General features: G+C 43.7%; 1 protein-coding gene across 3 annotated transcripts in view; it reads right to left on the bottom strand.

The window, feature by feature from the left end:
- SYCP1 (synaptonemal complex protein 1) overlaps positions 1-20,940 on the bottom strand; it is an 811,750-nt gene that overhangs the window by 691,408 nt on the left and 99,402 nt on the right. For all 3 annotated transcript variants that reach the window (XM_075335624.1, XM_075335625.1, XM_075335626.1), the window contains one exon: positions 10,697-10,764. In XM_075335624.1, the coding sequence (XP_075191739.1) occupies positions 10,697-10,764 (68 nt within the window). The remainder of the gene's footprint in view (positions 1-10,696; positions 10,765-20,940) is intronic.

Genomic DNA, 20,940 nt, shown 5'->3' with positions numbered 1-20,940 from the left:
CTCCTTTGGTTTTTTTCTAGTCTTGAGGCTGCAATTCACATGCTTGTAATGTTGCATGTTTATTGAACCTTTGTTACAGCTCAGTTTTTTTGTGTTTTTTGTCTGTTATCTTGCTCTAATGCAAGTTGGGGGTGCAGCCCTCCTGATACTGAGGCTGAACAATTACCTGCGTCTCACTTTTTGCTGTGTATTTAATCTGGGACCCAGCTGACCACTTTACCATTCATATTGAAGTTTTGGACATGACACAAGTCAGGTACAGAATATGTTTTTAACTTTAGTAGGTTAGGGACTGTCTCAGATGGGTACACCGTGACGAGGTGAGACAGCTTCTTACCTTTTTGCAAAAATGTATATACTAAGTACCCTGTTATTAAGCACTTGCAATTTATTTATTTATAGTCAGGGTATTTTTCCTACAATTTTTCTCCTTTGGTTTTTTTCTAGTCTTGAGGCTGCAATTCACATGCTTGTAATGTTGCATGTTTATTGAACCTTTGTTACAGCTCAGTTTTTTTGTGTTTTTTGTCTGTTATCTTGCTCTAATGCAAGTTGGGGGTGCAGCCCTCCTGATACTGAGGCTGAACAATTACCTGCGTCTCACTTTTTGCTGTCTATTTAATCTGGGACCCAGCTGACCACTTTACCATTCATATAGAAGTTTTGGACATGACACAAGTCAGGTACAGAATATGTTTTTAACTTTAGTAGGTTAGGGACTGTCTCAGATGGGTACACCGTGACGAGGTGAGACAGCTTCTTACCTTTTTGCAAAAATGTATATACTAAGTACCCTGTTATTAAGCACTTGCAATTTATTTATTTATAGTCAGGGTATTTTTCCTACAATTTTTCTCCTTTGGTTTTTTTCTAGTCTTGAGGCTGCAATTCACATGCTTGTAATGTTGCATGTTTATTGAACCTTTGTTACAGCTCAGTTTTTTTGTGTTTTTTGTCTGTTATCTTGCTCTAATGCAAGTTGGGGGTGCAGCCCTCCTGATACTGAGGCTGAACAATTACCTGCGTCTCACTTTTTGCTGTGTATTTAATCTGGGACCCAGCTGACCACTTTACCATTCATATTGAAGTTTTGGACATGACACAAGTCAGGTACAGAATATGTTTTTAACTTTAGTAGGTTAGGGACTGTCTCAGATGGGTACACCGTGACGAGGTGAGACAGCTTCTTACCTTTTTGCAAAAATGTATATACTAAGTACCCTGTTATTAAGCACTTGCAATTTATTTATTTATAGTCAGGGTATTTTTCCTACAATTTTTCTCCTTTGTTTTTTTTCTGTATATACAATGAAACCTGGACTCTATCGATATTCTGGTGAAAAGATGTATTTGCCACCTTGACTATAGCTGGAAAGGTCACTAATCCCTGGTTCCAGCTAAATATCACACAGCCTAGGGGACAGTCGTGGTGGATGGAATACAATCCGGACATTGAGGGTGTAGTTACCAAAGTAAAGACTAAAGGCTACTTTACACACTGCGATATCGGTCCCGATATCGCTAGTGTGGGTACCCGCCCCCATCTGTTGCGCGACACGGGCAAATCGCTGCCCGTGCCGCACAACATCGCCCAGAGCCATCACACATACTTACCTGTCCGGCGACGTCGCTGTGACGGGCGAACCGCCTCCTTTCTAAGGGGGCGGTCCGTGCGGCGTCACAGCGACGTCACTGAAGCGTCACTGAACCGCCGCCCAATAGCAGTGGCGGGGCGGAGATGAGCGGGACGTAACATCCCGCCCACCTCCTTCCTTCCGCATAGCGGCCGGGAGGCAGGTAAGGAGAGCTTCCTCGTTCCTGCGGTGTCACACATAGCGATGTGTGCTGCCGCAGGAACGAGGAACAACTTCGTTACTGCTGCAGTAACGATTTTTAAGAATGGACCCCCATGTCGCCGATTAGCGATTTTGCGAGTTTTTGCAACGATGCAAAATCGCTTATCGGTGTCACACGCAACTGCATCGCTAATGCGGCCGGATGTGCGTCACAAATTCCGTGACCCCAACGACTCCGCATTAGCGATGTCGCAGCGTGTAAAGCCCCCTTAAGATCCCTCATTCAGGCCCCATTACCTACGATGGATTATGGTTCAGTCTTCAATATAATGATGTTGCTATCTGTGGAAAGGACAATGATTGTTTCAGTGTGTTTGTGTCTATGTGTGTATCTACATACATAGTCACCAGTTTTTGTCTGTTCTCCTATTATATGTATATACATGTGTATGTATATATGTATATATATGGATGATTCCAGCGAAGACTCCTGGTGGGGAAATACATTTTCTTTTATGAATCCAGCTAATTTGTTTAAGGGCCTAGCAGGTCGGGTTTCTGGCATTACACAAACCTGTATGCAAATATTGTTATTCTGTCTATTGCTTTATATAGCTGTAAAAGCATTGATATATGCATTAGCTAAACTACTGAATAATGTATGTTCTAAGAGTTTCAGTATTGAACCCTCTGTAGTTTACTACGGACCCCAAATGGCCTCTACTGACGGGGAGTAGGTGTCCACACTGAGGGTGGATGGGTGAAGTGGTAGGAAGACCCCTCATCGGTACTAGGCCCATGAGCCAGCAGCTCCTGTTTGGACGCCTACTGACCCTGTAGTGAAGGTTATACCATTTACAAAAGGGGTAAATTGGTATAGAAGGGTTAATAGTTTCTCTATTTCTTTATTAAAGATATTTTATTGAAATTTAGTAAGTATATCTGATGGTAGTTCATAATAATCATAGAGCCTTCGGAATTAGAGACAAGCTCAAGGATTATTATGGTCTCTAAATGTTCTTCTTATCTTCTTATCTCATATGCATGACTCTACATTTTTGTTTTGCTAAAACGTAAAGGTCATATGAGCAACTTGTAAAGTAAAGCTAGAAGCCTTTTTTGCAATATCACATTGATCTGTAAATGGTATAAATAAACTGTACCTTAGCTGAATAAACAGAAAATTGATCATGCTCACATGAATGCAGGTCTTTTTCTCCGAGCGCTCGATCTTGATTAGGTCTGAAGAGGCCTAATTCAGAGGACCTCACTGGTGATCCCATAAGCTGACTTGTGACAAAACAGAACAGCTACAACACAGTTATGGGATGTCATTATACTTACAGGTCCCGCAACGTGTCCTGCAGACTTCTGCTTCCGATCGCTATGCCCTCTTAGTAACCACCGCTGACTATAGGACCTTCTGTGATGTCATAGCCATGTGATCAGTCACGTGGGAATGTTGTATTATCTCATTGGCTACAGACTTGGTCACATGACTATGACGTCAAGCAAGGTCCTGTAGTGTCAACACGTTCGCCGGTACTCTGTGCTTGCCCGAGCATCTCTGTATACTCGGCATACTCGGCAACCGACGTGTCCCGGCGAGATGCTCGGGCACATGCTCGGCTCCCCCTCCCTGCATGTTGGTGCTCTTTACAGAGTAAGCCCACAAACAAGGATTGGCTGCCTCACACTGCAATGCTACAGCCGGTGAATAGTGGTGCCGTGAATCAGGTGATCGGAGATCACCACTGCTATAGTAACCCACTCGTTAAGTTACTATGGCAATGGTGGCAGCGGTGACATCACAGCTTACCAACCCGCAACCTCTGCTGATTCATTGAGTGATTACACAGCATGGGGAGCAGCAGAGTTCTCCCCTCCCCTGTGCTGTCTGATATAGCAGAGCTAGATCAGTGAGAGAAGACCAGGATTGTGGAGGGGTGAGAGGGAGTAATAAAGATGGAGTCCCTAAGTGTGTTTGTGTATTTATTTCTAATAAAGTATTTTTTCTCTGTATGGTGTCTTTTTTTTTTTTTAACCCTTTATTGGAGGTTCTTAATGGCCGGGTCAAACTTGGCCTGACATTAAGAATCTTGGGCTAAAAAAAAAACAGCTGGTAAAACAAAGCTGGTATTAACCCCTTATTACCCAGCATGCCACCCGGCACCAGGGCCGCTGAAAGATTTGGATACAGTGCCAGAAAATGGTGCCTCGATGAAAGTGCCATTTTCTGTAATTCGTAGTGGGAGGGGGGGCAGGAAGCTTGGGCCACCTTGCGCTGCAGATTCCAATCCCCAGCTGCCTAGTTGTACCTGGCTGGACACAAAAATTGGGCAAAGCCCATGTCGGGTTTTTTTTTTTTTTAATTATTTCATGAAATTCATTAATTAATTAAAAAAACGGCTTCCCAATATTTATTGTTCCCAGCCGGGTACAAATAGGCAGTTGGGGGTTGGGGGAAGCCCGTACCTGCCCACGTCTTTTTTTTTTTTTTTTATTTTTGGCAAAATAACTTTGACAAAAAAAAAAAAAAGGGCTTTCCTGGATCTTCCATTGCCAGTGAACGTAACACCAAACAATGGGAGTTAGCAGCCAGTAGCTTCTTGGATTACCCTTAGCTAGCAAAAGAAAATGCAGCCGAAGCCAAACATTTTTTTTTTTATTATTATTTTTAAATAACTAAAAAAAAAAAAATGGGCTTCCCTATATTTTGATTGCCAGCCAAGGTAATGCTAGGCAGATGTGGGTGGCAGCCCCTAGCTGTCTGATTTATGTGCGCTGAGAATCAATCATTTTAAAAAATGACGTAGCACTCGGCCGTATTTTTGATTCTCAGCGCAGAAAAAGCGGACGGCTACGGGCTGCCACCCTCACCCACATCTGCCTGGCATTACCTGACTGGCAATTAAGATACAGGGAAGCCCATTCATTTTTTTTTTAATTATTTAAAAAAATAATAATAAAAAAAAAAAATGCGTGGGCTCCCGCCGTATTTTGATCGTCAGTCAGGTAAAGCCAGGCAGCTGAGGGTTGGGATTCTCGGCAGCCCGCAGCCACCCCTGAAAATGGCGTATTGTTTCTTAGCGCCATTTCCAGGCACTTTACCCGACTCATCCAGCCGGGCCCTGATGGCAGAGACATGCTGGGTAATAAAAGGGTTAATACCAGCTTTGCATTCTCAGATGGTACTAAGCCCGAAATTCATGGTGTCATGCCAAATTAGACATGGCCACCATGAATTTCTAGTAAACAGTAAAAAAAATAAAAACACAAACACAGAATTTTTTTTATTACAAATAAAACAAAAAAAACATTTAGAGACTCCATCCTTATTATAAAAACAATCCTTAAGGGCCATTTACACGCTGCGACATCACTAACGATTTATCGTCAGGGTTACGGTGTTTGTGACGCACATCCGGCGTCGTTAGCGACATCGCAGCATGTGAGACCTATGAGGGACCTTAAACGATTGCAAAAGAGACAAAAATCGTTTGTCTGAGAGGTCGTTCACTTACCATTTATCGTTGTCTGGTCAGTAGCGATGTTGTTTGTCGTTCCTGCGGCAGCACACATCGCTATGTGTGACACGGCAGGAACGAGGAACAACATCGCACCTGCGGCCGCCGGTAATGAGGAAGGAAGGAGGTGGGCGGAATGTTAGTTCCGCTCATCTCTGCCCCTCCGCTTCTATTGGGCGGTCTCATAGTGATGTCGCTGTGACGCCGAATGAACTGCCCCCTTAGAAAGGAGGCGATTCACCGGCAACAGCGACATCGCTAGGCAGGTATGTGTGATGGGTGTTAGCGATGTTGTGCGACACAGGCAGCGAATTGCCCGTGACGCACAACTGACGGGGGCGGGTACGCTCGCTAGCGATATCGGTACAGATATCGCAGCGTGTAAAGTACCCTTAAGTCCGACGTAATCCAGAGGTAGAGCATTGTCGGCTTCATCACTCTGTACAGACACAGTCTATACACAGTGAGAAGCACAGAGAACAATATCAGCTCTGCTACATCGCTCTCTACACAGTAAGAAGAGGCTGACAGTGAGGGGATGTGTGATGCCCTGGCAAAACCAGGTAGTCACAGACACATCTAATCCTCCTTGGTAATCTAATCAAACACAGGTACAGTTCTGCAGACACACCCTTCCCCCCCAGTGTAGAAGCTAAACTCAGCAGCAGGGGAGGGGCTGGAGCAGTATGTGAGAGGAGAGTGAACAGAGCAGACCGGGGTGTGGGAGCTCCCGGCTGCTGTGGAAGGGTGGAAGCGAGCTCCAGGATTGCTGGAAGGAGTAGAGCAGTGGAAAGGAGCCGAGGTGACCGGGGCAGGGTAGTGGCCCGCCGGCATCGGAGTCGGCTTCGGATTATCGCTGGGGAGTGGACTCCCCGTTCCAAGCCGAGGAGTTGAGGAGGCTTCCTATAGTATTGGACAGAGAGAGAAAGGGCCCTGCTGTACTGGGTGTGGGATCTGAACACTCTCCGTGCCAAAGGCTATGGACACCGGCAATTTATGGTTAATCCCAGACTCTGTGTGAGTTTTCTTGCAAAGCGAACTGTGAGTAACAACATACCCCGGTCCAACCGGGCGCACAGCTCTCAGACGGTCGCGATCTCCTCCCTGCACCACCTCACCGGGGTCCCGGGACACCAACACCCTACCCGTGGAAGGAAATCACCACCTTGCTGCCCACCACCATCCCCGGGATTTCTTTAACCGGCAGCGGCGGTGCTCCGTTACCTCACCGCACACCACGGGTGGCGTCACGGACTTATATAGCTATCCCCAAAACAACAACCCCCCTTTTTCAATTGGGGCAACCACAAGACCCCCGGGTTCGGAGACACTCTAGCCACCCACCAGAAGGTCTGGATCTGAGCAGCTGCGAGCGGGGCGGTACAATTGCACTTGCGACTCGCATGGGCATCACCCCGCACGGACTTATCTCAGGACAGGAGCGCTTCAGCTGCATGGAAACACATGCAGCCGACCGCTCCTGTGGGGAGATTGTGCGCCATGATGCGACACTCACACAGTGACAGTCAAAGTTCAATCGAGTCAATGAGCCATGGACTTGGGTGAACCCTGATGTCACCACGAACACGGCCGAAAACAGTCAATGACTGCCGAGTGACGAGCAGTGCAGTGAATACCCCCGGAAGTTAAGAGGACATTTGATAACATCATAGTCATGTAATCAGTCTGTAAGCCAATGTCTGTACAACATTCACACCGGACTGGTCATGTGGCTATGACATCATTGAAGGTTCTGTAAGTCCAGTGTTGGTTACCGGGCGGCACAACAATGATCGATCGCGGAGGCAGAAGCGGCCGGGAGACAATCTGCAGGACCTATAAGTAAAATCATAATGTTTTTTAATAATGTGCTTTCTTTTTACAGCCCCTGGAACCGATCTGTAACACGAGCTTTCCAGGAAAGCTCGTGATCAGGATCGTGCACATGATCACGAGCTTTCCAGGAAAGCTCGTGATCAGGATCGTGCACATGATCACTATGTTATCGGTACAATCCCCAACCTTTACAGATCGGGATCGCCCATCCCTAGTGTCTACTCTGGCCTAATAAGAGACCAGCCAGGAATCCTCTAGTGTTGTATAGTGAATACTGCAAAGGCTTATGAGAGTTTCCATGTGTATATAAGGTCTCAATTAACAACAATCAGGCTGGATAGCTGTGAGTTCTTGTTTTGTGTTCATGGTATGTGGAGCTGCTGCAGCCTGATGGATAAGGTTTATGTTTGAACAAAATATGGACTTATTACTGAATATTATTCTCTTTTGCTGAGGAACAGGATTGCTTAAAATAAACTCCTTTGGAAATTATTTGCATCTATCAAAGACTTATTTTGAAATCCCATGCTGTACAGAGTGCGTCTTTTGTGTTTTTTCTCTTTTGGACAAATATGAAGCTATCTTTCCAAAAGCTAAAGGTTGCTCGAAACTGGATCATGCAACAGGACAATGATCCCAAGAATTCAAGCAAATCTAGAACAGAATGGCTGAAAAATAAAATCATTAAGATAATGCAAGGGCAAAATAAAACTCCAAACCTTAACCCAATTGAAATGCTGTGAGGAAAACGTAAGAGTACTGTGCATAAACAAATGCCCAGAAACCTTAATGAACTTTAGCAAATTTGTAAAAAAAAAAAAATGGCCAAAATTCCTCCAGAGCTATCTGAAAGACTGATAAAGCCTTAGGCTATGTGCGCACATTGCGTACAGTCATTGCAGAAATTTCTGCAGCGATCTGAAGAGCACACGTGCGCTTCAAATCGCTGCAGAAAATGTCCGTAGTGGAAAAAAAAAAGCCGATTCCATGCGCTCTGACTGCAGCCCCTCTCATAGACAGAGCAGGGGCTGCAGGCAAAGCGCACGGAAGAAGTGACATGTCACTTCTTAGAACGTGCGCTTCGGGCAGCAGCCGAAACGCTGCGCTCTAAGACGCCACGTGCGCACAGCTCCTGCATAATCTTCATAGATTATGCAGGGGACGCAGGACGCATGCAGTTACGCTGCGCAACAAAGCGCAGCGTAACTGCATGTAATTACGCAACGTGCCCACATTGCCTTAGGCTTGCGTTTTTTTCATGCATTTATGCAGGGTTTTAAACTGCAGCGTAAATGCATGCGTTCTGCGACCCCCAGCAAAGTCAATGAGAATTTAAGAAATTCCATGCGCACGTTGCGTTTTAGAGCGCAGCGTTTTGGATGCCAAATTTTTGACAAAATCTCTGCGTTCTAAAAAGCAACATGTCAATTCTTTTGTGCGTTTTGGATGCTTTTCCCACTCTGTCTATGGCAGAGCAAGCATCCAGAACGCATGAATTTTGCATCCATTCTGCATTCGCAATGCATCCAAAACGCAGCTTTTCAGCTGCGTTTTGAAACACACATGCAGTGACAAAACGCTGAAGAATATTTGTCATGGCAGAACGCAACGTGCACACATAGCCTTACAGAAAATGATTACTTCATGTTATTGCTGCTAAAGGTGGGTTCTATAAGCTATTGATTCAAGCACTGATTCTCTTCTCTCTCCGGTCCTTTGTTACATCTATTGCACATGCTCCATTTCTCCTTTCTTTACAACATAACACTGGTCACTTCACTGTCCGATCACTACTCAATATGAGCAGTAATAGAGCAGGGATGATTCTGAGCATGTGCATCCACCACTGAAGGTGGACCAATTCCAGTTACAGGATTTGACTCTACTACAGAGTATGTAACATATTTATAAAGTCACAAAATATTTAAATTTGTTACGGTGTGGGGTTCTGTTGTGCCTCGAACCGGTCCGGTCGTTGAGTCCCACATTGGGGTCGGTCGACTCCACAGCGCCACCTGGCCATTGCTTGAGGCATCAGGTGGCTCGAGTTTTGTACCATCCTGAGCCTAAGTGCTTATGCAGCCAAACTGAGCATTTGCGTGATGTCATCAATGACAAGGCAGCCACTGATAAGTCATCAGTGACATCAGCACTGATGTAGCAGCCTCTGAATGGATGCAGCTGACGCCATTACCACGTGCCATGTGGTCTGGGCCAGGGCGGTGGCTATAAAAGGTCTGTAGCTCCGCCCATCAGGGCGAGTGTTACATACTGTATGCTGACAGCTAAGACAGCTATCTTGGCTGTCGGAGTGATTGGGTTCCAGCGCCATTTACTGCAGTGCTTGTGGCAGGTGTTTGTATGGATCTGTCCTCGGGTACCCGGTAACGCTAACCAGGTGATCCACGTGGTCTGACATGCTCCTTCGCATGTGACCAGTAGTCTGCAGTGCCACTGGCAGACTTGTGTGTATGTGCCAGTGTGCAAGTGATTTTAGGGCAGGGGACGGTACTAGGTATTCATATCTAGGTGCAGCTGTGTTTCGGGACGGTGAGGGGCAGGGTCCTTATGGTCTGATGTGCCCCCTACGCATGTGACCAGTCTGCAGCATCAGTGGCAGATGTGTGTGTGTGTGTGTGCCAGCCCTGGGTACCCAGTAACGCTAACTGGGTGGCCTACTCGGTCTAACGTGCCCTCTAAGCACGTGAACGATTCCTTTGTATCCGTACACGGTCTGATGTGCCCCTGTACGCACGTGACCGGTTCAGTGATAAAGTTACAGGTTTCTCAGTGACGCTAACTGGGTTACCTCTCGGTCTGATGTGTCCCTACACACATGACCAATACCTGTTGTTTTTCCTTTGGTTTTGACGTCTCCCTACACACGACCATTACTCGTGTACCTGTGAGGTTAACAGGAACACGCTACATGTTGGGGTGTGCCCTTAAAACATCCCCCTCATTTCCTTTTGGTTCTCCTGAGTTTGCTGTATTTCATCCTCCTGTCCCTTAGTGGCTTTAATACCTGCCCGGCGGACTTCGGGTGACGATTGATATCATATTTTATATTCAATCGTCCCCTCCGTAACAGAATTGGTGTATACTGCAAGCACACTTCTTTTCATATGCTTTATTAACATTTGAGTAAATCTTTTCATGAGACTCCCCCATTTAAGCTAAAGACTGACCGATAATTTTAGCATATACACAGGTCAGTCATTCTGTAGATCTAGCCTTGTGAAGACGCCATTAAGACTAATGAACTTGCGTCCTCTTTGGCTTGCCCATAACAGTAGCTGTACCATACCACAACTTTCACTGGTGAGAACTTTAGCTACTAACCTCTAATGTCTGTCTATTCTTTAAGATAGAGAAAAAGTGTGAAGTATGAACTATGAAGTATGTGAATTTTTCTTGTTTTTTTTCTATTGATTTCATACAACAATCAAAACTAAAACATTTAAACATGTTTCAATTGCACTTAAAATAAAATTTAAGTTTGAATACTTCTTGCACATAATTTTTAGTGCCACTCACTGTTTTATTACATCTTCATTTTCATGTATAACATCTTCCAAATGTAATCTCAATTTTCCATTTTCAATCTGGAAATCAAATAAAATGAACAAAATTTAAGAGAATGGAATAGGTTGAAATTCACACAAATAACCCATTAGCTAACTCATTGTTTATTGCATCACAGTTATAGGGGCCGATTCATCAAACTATTTCCCCTGAAATCTGGGGTAAGTAGCTTTGAACATTTTAAAACACTTTAAAAATGTTGTGACTTTGCCATTTTCATGTAACTTTTGACTAGCTCCGCCAAAGTGGCTAAGTCATGACAAGCTGTGGTGTACCTTATGTTGCAACTCTTACTCCAGTTCTCTGACTTTGTAGCGAAACGCATGCCACTTTTAAGACACGTCTAATACATTGAGAGGCATGAGCCTCTATGAATTAGGTGTGTATGAATCCACCTTGCACCCTCTCATCAAGACTGGCATGTAAAACACCGGTCATGAAGCATTGGGGACAAATATGGCTATATTTAAATCATGCATCATAAATTATGGTGACCACCACTTAAATGTCCTACATTATAATAAGCCAGTGCACAAGCATAATTCGCATCTGCATAAACTCCACACTTGAAAATTCCTGAACAGGAAAAATATAATAGACTCATTAGCACTATTTTGAATGGATATGGCAATATGCAGTTTAAATTTTAAAACAAGCAGTCAACCAATTGACCACACCAAAAGGTACATTGAGCACTTAATCAGCATATTGGAATAAAAAACTATCAAAAATAACCTTATGGTTATTATCAAGAAAGGTATGATTTTTTTCAGTTTACAGTCATCTACAATGTACTTGGTTAAAAAAAAAATAGCATGAGTGCTGACTCCCTTTAAGGCCACATGCATCTCATCAATTTACAAAATGAAGACCTGTCCAGCCCTGTTTATTTCAATCGGATTGCGGTCTGTGAAAGTAAACTGACAAGGACAGCACTTGGGCCTATGTTATTCAGTTGAGCTACTCACATATTTTTTTCACATGCACTGAATGTATGCATAAAATAAAAAATTGTTCCAATGGCAATTACCAGTCTTGTGGCACTCCTGCTACCAATGGTGGAACGTATTGGATGATTTTTGGTCCCTGTCTCCAGGGTATTTTTTGAAAAAAAATTGTGGCATCCTCTTGTCTGTTCCATATTATTTACAGTTTTTCAGCCCCTGAAAATTTTATATCGGACAGTGTACTGATATAAAAAGAACCTTGTAAAAGAACCTTTACAGGAATCTGTTACAAGGTATTTGCCACCTAATCTGAGAGCAGCATTTTGTAGAAACAGAGATCCTTTCCGTAGTTGTGACACAATCACTGCTTTACCAGCAGGTGATTATCAGTAGAGGACTAGGAAATCTATTGCCATGTAGTTCTCCATATTTATTATTTATGTATTATCCCCTCCCACACAAGTGATTGGCAGCGGTCAATCTGTAGTGTGGACAGGGATTATTCAGAGCTCAGAATTAAGGGAAGTGGGAGACCTACAGCAGATAAAACAGTGATTTTATCATAACTGAATCAAGCAGCCAAGTAATTGATACATTGCTGGAATCAGGGTTTCTGACCCTACAACATACCTGCCAACCGTCCCGGATTCAGTGGGACTATCACGATTTGAGGACTCTCTCCCGTAGTCACGGCTGATCACAGCTCTTGTCCCGGCTCCTCCCCTTGTGCAGTGAATAAATTAACTCAAGATGAGTAACAATAAAAAGGGAGAGCCAGCACTGCTTGAGAATGGCATGCAACAAATAAAAAGTGTAAATTCACAAATTATTCTTACTGTACTATTGTGCAAAATTAGATTTTTAGCAAACGATCAACAGAGGTCACCTACTCTATATTTTATATTTTCATTATGCCATGCGGCCTCCTAATTACATTAAAAGCATAACCATATTGAAGTAACACATATACCTCTAACACTTCAGAACCGCTTCCATGTTGCAAAGACAGGTAGCTGCAAATAAAGGCAGCCCAGGTCCCAGCATGTGCAGCTTGATGCCACACACACCAGGACAATGTCAGAACTGGCTGTAACGGCAAGCCACCCACTAAGCAGGACCCAGAGTTACCCAAAAACCCTTTAACCCCTATACAGGGATCTTTAATTACTGCAGGGTCCAGGGGTTCACTGCCTATGGTAGGCTGCAGTCCAGAGATGGGGATAAATCGACAGGCCGAGGTCAAACCGAGATGCAGGCGAGGTAAAAAACAGCAGGCAGGAGGGAAGTCAATAAACAAAGCCGAGTTTATATAAGACATGAAGCAAGGTGCACAGTACCAGGAAGGATGTGGCTCAAAGCAACACAAGACTATCTCTGGCAAGGAACCAGGGACACTGAAGGATATAAAAAGGGTGTGATGCCTTCCCATAGGCTGAAGTAGGAGCTGATACTAGCTGGAAGGCACACACCCCTACAGTCAGTCAGCAGTACTGCAAGTTTCTGCCAGACCAAGCTTGGTGAATGTGCGGCGACTCCGCTCACCAAAGCCACTGGAACTGACTTCTCCCCCATCACCAGCACTGCCCGCAGTGTGAGCAGAGCAGCCCCTGGTGACCGGGGCAGACATCATTGTAGCAGGACCTGGTAGAGACATGACAGTAGAATGGCGCCTGGTGACCGGGGAAGATGTCACCGGAGCAGGCCCTGGAGACGTGACACTGGCCCTCACAGTGCCTGACCAGCAGCCATGAATGAAGGTGGAGCAGGCCCAAGTAAATGGTGCTTAATTAATGCCTGTGGAAGAGGGTGAGGTGACTGAGTGTGAACAGACACCAAAATTAATTTTGATAGAGACAGAAGGAATATGCAAACCAAAACCAAGTGTAATACTATTGTATGAACTGAGGATTTCGATTGCGTTAGGGCAATGACAACCAGAGACGGGTTCTTGGTGCAAAGACGTTTATAATATGCAACCAACAATATGTACACAGAACAGAACATAAACACAGTAGAACATAAACACAGTAAATACCTGCCAGGTTCGGAGCAAAGGGGAATTCCCGGGGCCGCGCACCGGACTCCCCCAGGGAGACCACCAAGAGCGAACCCCTATTCAGGGACTGTCTGGCGATCACCCCAGAAGGCCTAAATGTGCAGCAGCCAGGAAACGAAAGGGCAACAGGTATAGTCCAAAAAATGTCCGTACGTGATGGGAGTCCTAGGATGGATATGAAACGGAAGGAACCAGGCAGAAGTGCCGACCAGAGATAACAGACGGAGTCCGGGCACAACTTGATGAGACCAGGTGAAGTCCAGAGCCGGTGTCGGGTGTTTCAACAGGATCCAAATAGCAATCAGGAACCAAGAGCAGCAGGGCAGGAGTAGACAGGAAGTAGTATACTCAAGCAACTAGACTAAGCTTAGGGGCGGGCTTTTAAACAGATGAACAGGCAGTAGGGAAACAGAACAGAAAACTCCATGTTAACAAAGGGCAAGATCCTTCAGAAGAAAACTGATAATCCCGGAACTCTGACACCAAGCGTGTGTGGCATGGTGGGGGTCAGCCATCGAACCAATAAGTAACTATAAAAGAGGGAGACCCAGCACTGCTTGAAAAAGGCATGCAACAAATAAAAATTGTAAATTCACAAATTATTCCAACTGTACTATAATGCAAAATGAGAGTTTGTGAGCAGAGCAGTTCCTCCAGCAAGAAAGGCAGCTTGCTCCCTGTTCTTGTTTGGATCATTTGCACTTTAGAATATTATTTGTTCTGTGATTTTGTTTCTTCTAATTATATCTGCAGTTCTGTTTAAAGTGTCTGGCACAAGAGTACCTGATATAGTGGGGGAAAAAAAAACAGTGTGGTTTTAGGATTTTTATTCATCAGAAGTTTGGTATTTTTTTTGCTGTTTTTTTTGCTGACCGCAATCAGTTATCTATCTTGTGCTGTTGTATCTAGTAAGTCGGGCCTCACCTTTTGCTAATCTATATTTTCTGTGTATTGTGTTTTTTTACATCACCGTTGTTGCATGTTGGGGGCTTGCTAGGCAAGTTAGGATTCCTCATTTCTTTCTTTGAGCTATAGCAAGTTTCTCCAGCAGTGATGAGGTGTCTAGGTGTGTTAGGAACATCCCACTGCTACTTCTAGTGTTGTCCGATAGAAAGGGGATCGCAGTTAGCTTAGTTTCCAACTACTCTTGTGGTTTTGTTTTTTCATGATTAATGCGATTTTTTGTGATCGTCCACGGTTACCAGTTCATAACTCAGAACCATATTGAAGCAACACATATACCTGTAATATTTCTATAACTTGGGCCTGGTCTGCGTTCATTCATGGCTGCTGGTCTGGCACTGTGAGGGCTAGTTCTGACATTGTCCTGGTGTGTGTAGCATAAACCTGAACATACTGGGACCTGGGCTGCCTTTATTCGCAGCTGCCTGTCTTTGCAACATGGAAGCGGTTCTGAAATGTTACAGGTATATCTGTTGCTTCAATATGGTTCTGCTTTTAATGTAATTAGGAGGCCGCATGGCACAATGAAAATATAAAATACAGAGTAGGACCTCCCTATTGAGATTTGCCGTGACGTGGCAGGGGTGGCTCAAAAAAATTAATCAATTGTATGCTAAAAATTTAATTTTGCATTATAGTACAGTTGGAATAATTTGTGAATTTACACTTTTTATTTGTTGCATGCCATTCTCAAACAGTGCTGGCTCTCCCTCTTATTGTAACTCAAGACGAGTAGTGCATAAATTAAATGCTCATCGGCTCTGATTTCCAGGAGAGCTGCCATTATACAGCTTTCTATCTATCTATCCCTCTTTAAATCTATCATCTATCTATCCATCTATTATCTATCCGTCTTTCTATCTATCATCTATCCATCTGTCTATATATCCATCCATCTCTCTCTCTATGTAACTGAATAATTTGCTTGTGGCTTCTTCTGCCTGTAATGCAAGTCAAGATTAGCAAATACTCTTATGCCTCTCATTGCAGGCAGTGGCTCAATGGCAGCTCTTCCGGAAATCAGAAACAATGAGAATTTAAAGTTAATTTACTCACTGCACAAGGGGAGGAGCCGGGGCAAGAGCTGTGATCAGCTGTAACTACGGGAGAAAGTCCTCAAATCAGGATAGTCCCACTAAATCCGGGACGGTTGGGAGGTATGTTGTAGGGTCAGAAACCCTGATTCCAGCAATGTATCAATTACCAGGCTGCTTGATTCAGTTTTGATAAAATCACTGTTTTATCTGCTGCAGGTCTCCCACTTCCCTTAATTCTGAGCTCTGAATAATCCCTGTCCACACTACAGAATGACAGCTGCCAATCACTTGTCTAGGGGTGGATAATACAGAACTAATAAATATGGAGAACTACATGACAACAGATTTTCTAGTCCTCTAGTGATACTCACCTGCTGGTAAAGCAGTGATTGTGTCACAACTACGGAAAGGATCTCTGTTTTTACAAAATGCTCTCAGATTAGGTGGCAAATACCTTGTAACATATTCCTGTAAAGGTTCTTTTACAAGGTTCTTTTTATATCAGTACATTGTCTGATATAAAATTTTCAGGGGCTGAAAAATTGTAAATAATATGGAAGAGACAAGAGGATGCTATATTTTTTTTCATGTAGACATTCAGTGCATGTGAAAAAAAATATGTGAGTAGCCCAATTGAACAGCATAGGCACAAGTGCTGTCCATGTCAGGTTATTTTCACAGACAGCAATCCGATTGAAATAAACAGGGCTGGACAGGTCTTCATTTTGTAAATTTATGAGATGCATGTGGCCTTAAAGGGAGTCAGCACTCATGCTATTTTTTTTAACCAAGTACATTGTAGATGACTGTGCACTGAAAAAAATCATACCTTTCTTGATAATAACCATAAGGTTATTTTTGATAGTTTTTTATTCCAATATGCTGATTAAGTGCTCAATGTACCTTTGGTGTGGTCAATTGGTTGACTGCTTGTTTTAAAATTTAAACTGCATATTGCCATATCCATTCAAAATAGTGCTAATGAGTCTATTATATTTTTCCTGTTCAGGAATTTCCAAGTGTGGAGTTTATGCAGATGCGAATTATGCTTGTGCACTGGCTTATTATAATGTAGGACATTTAAGTGGTGGTCACCATAATTTATGATGCATGATTTAAATATAGCCATATTTGTCCCCGATGCTTCATGACCGGTGTTTTACATGCTAGTCTTGATGAGAGGGTGCAAGGTGGATTCATACACACCTAATTCATAAAGAGGCTCATGCCTCTCAATGTATTAGACGTCTTCATTTTGTGTATTCATCAGAATGAAACAAAAGTTTTAAAAGCAGAAGAATTCAGAAGAAATACTGTTAACCCCTTCACGAAATATGATGTACACTTGCTGGTTGGAGAACTACAAATCCCTTCCACATAAAGTAAGGGCTGCTGAGCGGGCGAGGGCTACATTAAAGTGCGAAGGTTGCAGTTAAGTGCATGAACACAATATCATAGTTTAAGACAAGAGCAGAGTTTGGTGTTTTCCTTACTAGTTTTCCATTGATTTTTTTTCTGCTTTTACCTGTACTATCCCCATTTAGTATGTGCTAGATGGACAATGCTACCTAGTGTGCATCTTATCAGATATAGTCATGACTTGAAGAGGTGTTCCAGGGTGAATATGTCTGTGCTTAAAGTCCACGTGTTACATATTTGGAAGCCAAGGTAATGGATCTTTATATGCAGCTTGCAACGCTCAGGAGCCATGCAAACCTAAAAATGAGTTTAGAGCTCACTGAGCATGCTCTGGCTTGGCCTAGTAATATGGAGGATGTGGAGGTAGGGAAATTCAGGACCCAGAGGTAGGTAACTGGGTAATAGTCATTATAAGGTGCCTGAATGTTATTAGTTTCATGCTGTACAAGCTTTGTTCTGTTCTTGTTTGTTTCGGTGTCGTGTATAAGGTGTATGTCTTAAATTTGTATGTAAAAATAATCTAATTTAAAAAAAAAAAAAAAACAGAATAAGAGGTAAAGGGACAAGTGTCAGGGATCCCAGTCTGATCTGGCACAACTTAGTAAATATGTGTTAGGAAGTGAATACAACAACCTGCTAAGTCAATCAGATCTAATAGGGCTGATAAGAGAACACTGCCCTCTGCTGGTGAAGGAAACAACCCGAAACTAAAGAACAGCATAACTGTTTCCTCAGGGGAAGAGATTCAGATAGACTACGAGTCAGTTCATACCAGTGGTGCAGGAGAAGAATATAAAAGGAGGGGAGGAATTGCCACCAAACAGAAGAAGGGAGTGGACATATGACCAGGAGTGAGGAGTGCTCATCACCCTGCTTAGGAAGCAACAGGGCCTACTAAAACCTCACAGACATAGCCTATCGAGATTCTCTGAGCAGTGAAGCCGAGAAAGATTAGACACCACCTTTCAAGACCCCCGAGTTCCAGACTGTGTGTTTAGGCCAAGAAGACCAGTTCCCTTGGGCAGAGGAGGCTGGACTATTGCTTCCTGCTTAGCTGTCCATGTGTTTAGTGATGTGAAATAGTTATTAAATTAAACTGTATTGCTAGTGGGCTAGTCTATAAAACGTCTGCTGTTATTTTTGAACTATAAGTGTATCTATCACCTAGTTAGATTCTCTGTATGTGACTTTGTTAGACAATGACACTGACAAACATAGGATTCAGTATGCAGGCGGTCCGCAGCACACCTTACAAGGCCATAGAAAAGGCAATTTAGCCCAAAAGGGGATGTTCGTCCAACATCCAAGGAACCCACTCGAATATACCAGAAAAATTAAAGATGACAAGATCAAGAAACCAGTTAAATAACCATCGTGTTCTTTATTCTGCCATGATGCAACGTTTTGACCTTATCCAGTCTTTCTCAAGCATACAAAATGGTGTCTAAATGTAGATTTTAAATAATGTGCTTACAAAGATCAGGGCCTATCAGAAAGTGCAACACCCTCAACAGTGCAGCCTCCAATCAGAAAACAGATCATGAGTTCCACATACATAAAATAATACATTTCATCCAAACATATACATAGACAGATCACCAAGCGCATTACATAAACATCATAGATTACATATATAATTTAACAAATGTACCAGTCGACAGACCCTACCAGTGTACAAATCCTCCAATCATCATCTTAGTCATGGAGATTAAAAAGCTTGTCATGGTAGGAGTGTCCATCCAGTTGTCCAATCAAAACTATAAGTGTACATCAGTGTACAAAGGATAACCAGTTACAGATCCATTACATACCACCCGCTTATTAGTCTGCATCGATCGTCTATCACTGTGGAATTTAACAATACCCAAGTGCATAACACATGCGTGTGTGCCACCCTCTACCGGACTTGGCGCCGATGACTCAGAGGGTTACACCTCATGAGTCATCACATGACTGGCTAAAAAAATGAGGGTAGCCTACCCAACCATCACATAAGCGCTATGTGAGGCTTAGCCTACCAACAGCGTCACGGCAGCCAGGAAAGGTTAACCTACTGTGTCCACATATTGCTTAGTACATCCCTAATAACATAACAGAACCGAAATACATATGATCCCAAAATATGTAATCATAAAAAAAAAAAAAAAAATTGTGTATGTGAATGATTTGCAGGGGGTCACGGTTAACATCATTGAGAAAACAGATGGAGAATATCGGTGGTTAGGACAAGAGATGAGCCACCACCCTAGTGTTCGAGTTTGGTTTGGTTCGTCGAACACCATTGAAAACAATGGCAGGCAAACACAAACACATACAAACACATTATACATATACACATACAGTTAATAAACATTGCCATTACACGTACAGGTCCCGCAATGCGTCCTGCACTCTGTCTCCCGCCGCTTCTACTTCCGATCATTGCTGTGTCCTCCCGGTAACCAGCAATGATGATAGGACCTTTCATGATGTCATAGCATGTGACCAGTCACGTGTGTATTATCTCATTGGCTACAGACTGGTCACATGGCTATGACGTCATGCTAGGTGTTGTCAGTGCATCTCACCAGTATGCGGTGCTCGCCCGAGCATCTCCGTACTCCGTATACTTGGCGAGTACCAGTGAGATACTCGGGCACATGCTTGGCTCCCTGTTCCTGCATGTCGGCGCTCTTTACAGAGTAAGCCTACATGTAGGGACTGGATGCCACAGCCGGTGAATAGCGGCGCTGGGAATCAGGTGATCTGAGATCACCGTTGCTATAGTAACCCATCTGTCAAGTTACTATTGCAACGGTGGCAGTGGTGACGTCACAGCTTACCAACCCGCAGCCTCTGCTCACTCATTGAGTGATTAGACTGCATGGGGGAGGAGGGGTGTCTTCCTCCCCTGTGCAGCAGTGATGGAGCAGAGCTGCATGGGTTGAAGGAGAAAGAAGACAGAAGACCAGGATCGTGGAGGGGTGAGAGGGAGTAATAAACATGGAGTCTCTAAGTGTGTCAGTGTATTTATTTCTATTAAAGTATTTTTTTTCTCTGTGTGGCGTCTTTTTTTCAACCCTTTATTGGAGATTATTAATGGCCGGGTGAAACTTGGCTGGCATTAAGAATCTCTGGCTTAATACTAGCTAGTAAAACAAAGCTAGTATTAACCCCTATTACCCAGCGAGCCACCCGGCATCAGGGCCACTGGAAGAATTGGATACAGCACCAGAAGATGGCGCTTCTATGAAAGCGCCATTTTCTGGGGCGGCTGCAGACTGCAATTCGCAGTGGACGGGCCCAGAAAGCTCGGGCCAACCTCTGCTGCGGATTCCAATCCACAGCTACCTAGGTGTACCTGGCTGGACACAAAAATGGGGCAAAGCCCATGTCGTGTTTTTTTTTTTTTTTTTAGGGCTTCCCTATATTTTTAGTTCCCAGCCGGGTACAAATAGACAGCTGGGGGTTGGGGGCAGCCGTACCTGCCTGCTGTACCTGGCTAGCATACAAAAATATGGCGAAGCCCACGTCATTTTTTTGTTTTTTAGCAAACAACGTAAAAAAAAAAATGCTTCCCTGGATTTTTCATTGCCAGTGAAGGTAAAACCAAGCAGTGGGGGTTAGCAGCCAGTAGCTGCTTGGATTACCCTTAGCTACCAATACAAAGAAATGCAGCGGGAGCCCACGTATTTTTTTTTTAAATATTTATTTAAATAACTAAAAAAAAAAAAAATGGGCTTCCCTGTATTTTGATTGCCTGACATCACAGTACTGTAAAAATAAATGATTAAA

Source organism: Anomaloglossus baeobatrachus, chromosome 2, assembly GCF_048569485.1.
Source record: "Anomaloglossus baeobatrachus isolate aAnoBae1 chromosome 2, aAnoBae1.hap1, whole genome shotgun sequence".
Lineage (NCBI taxonomy): Eukaryota > Metazoa > Chordata > Amphibia > Anura > Aromobatidae > Anomaloglossus > Anomaloglossus baeobatrachus.
This window is presented reverse-complemented; position numbering and strand designations above follow the sequence as displayed.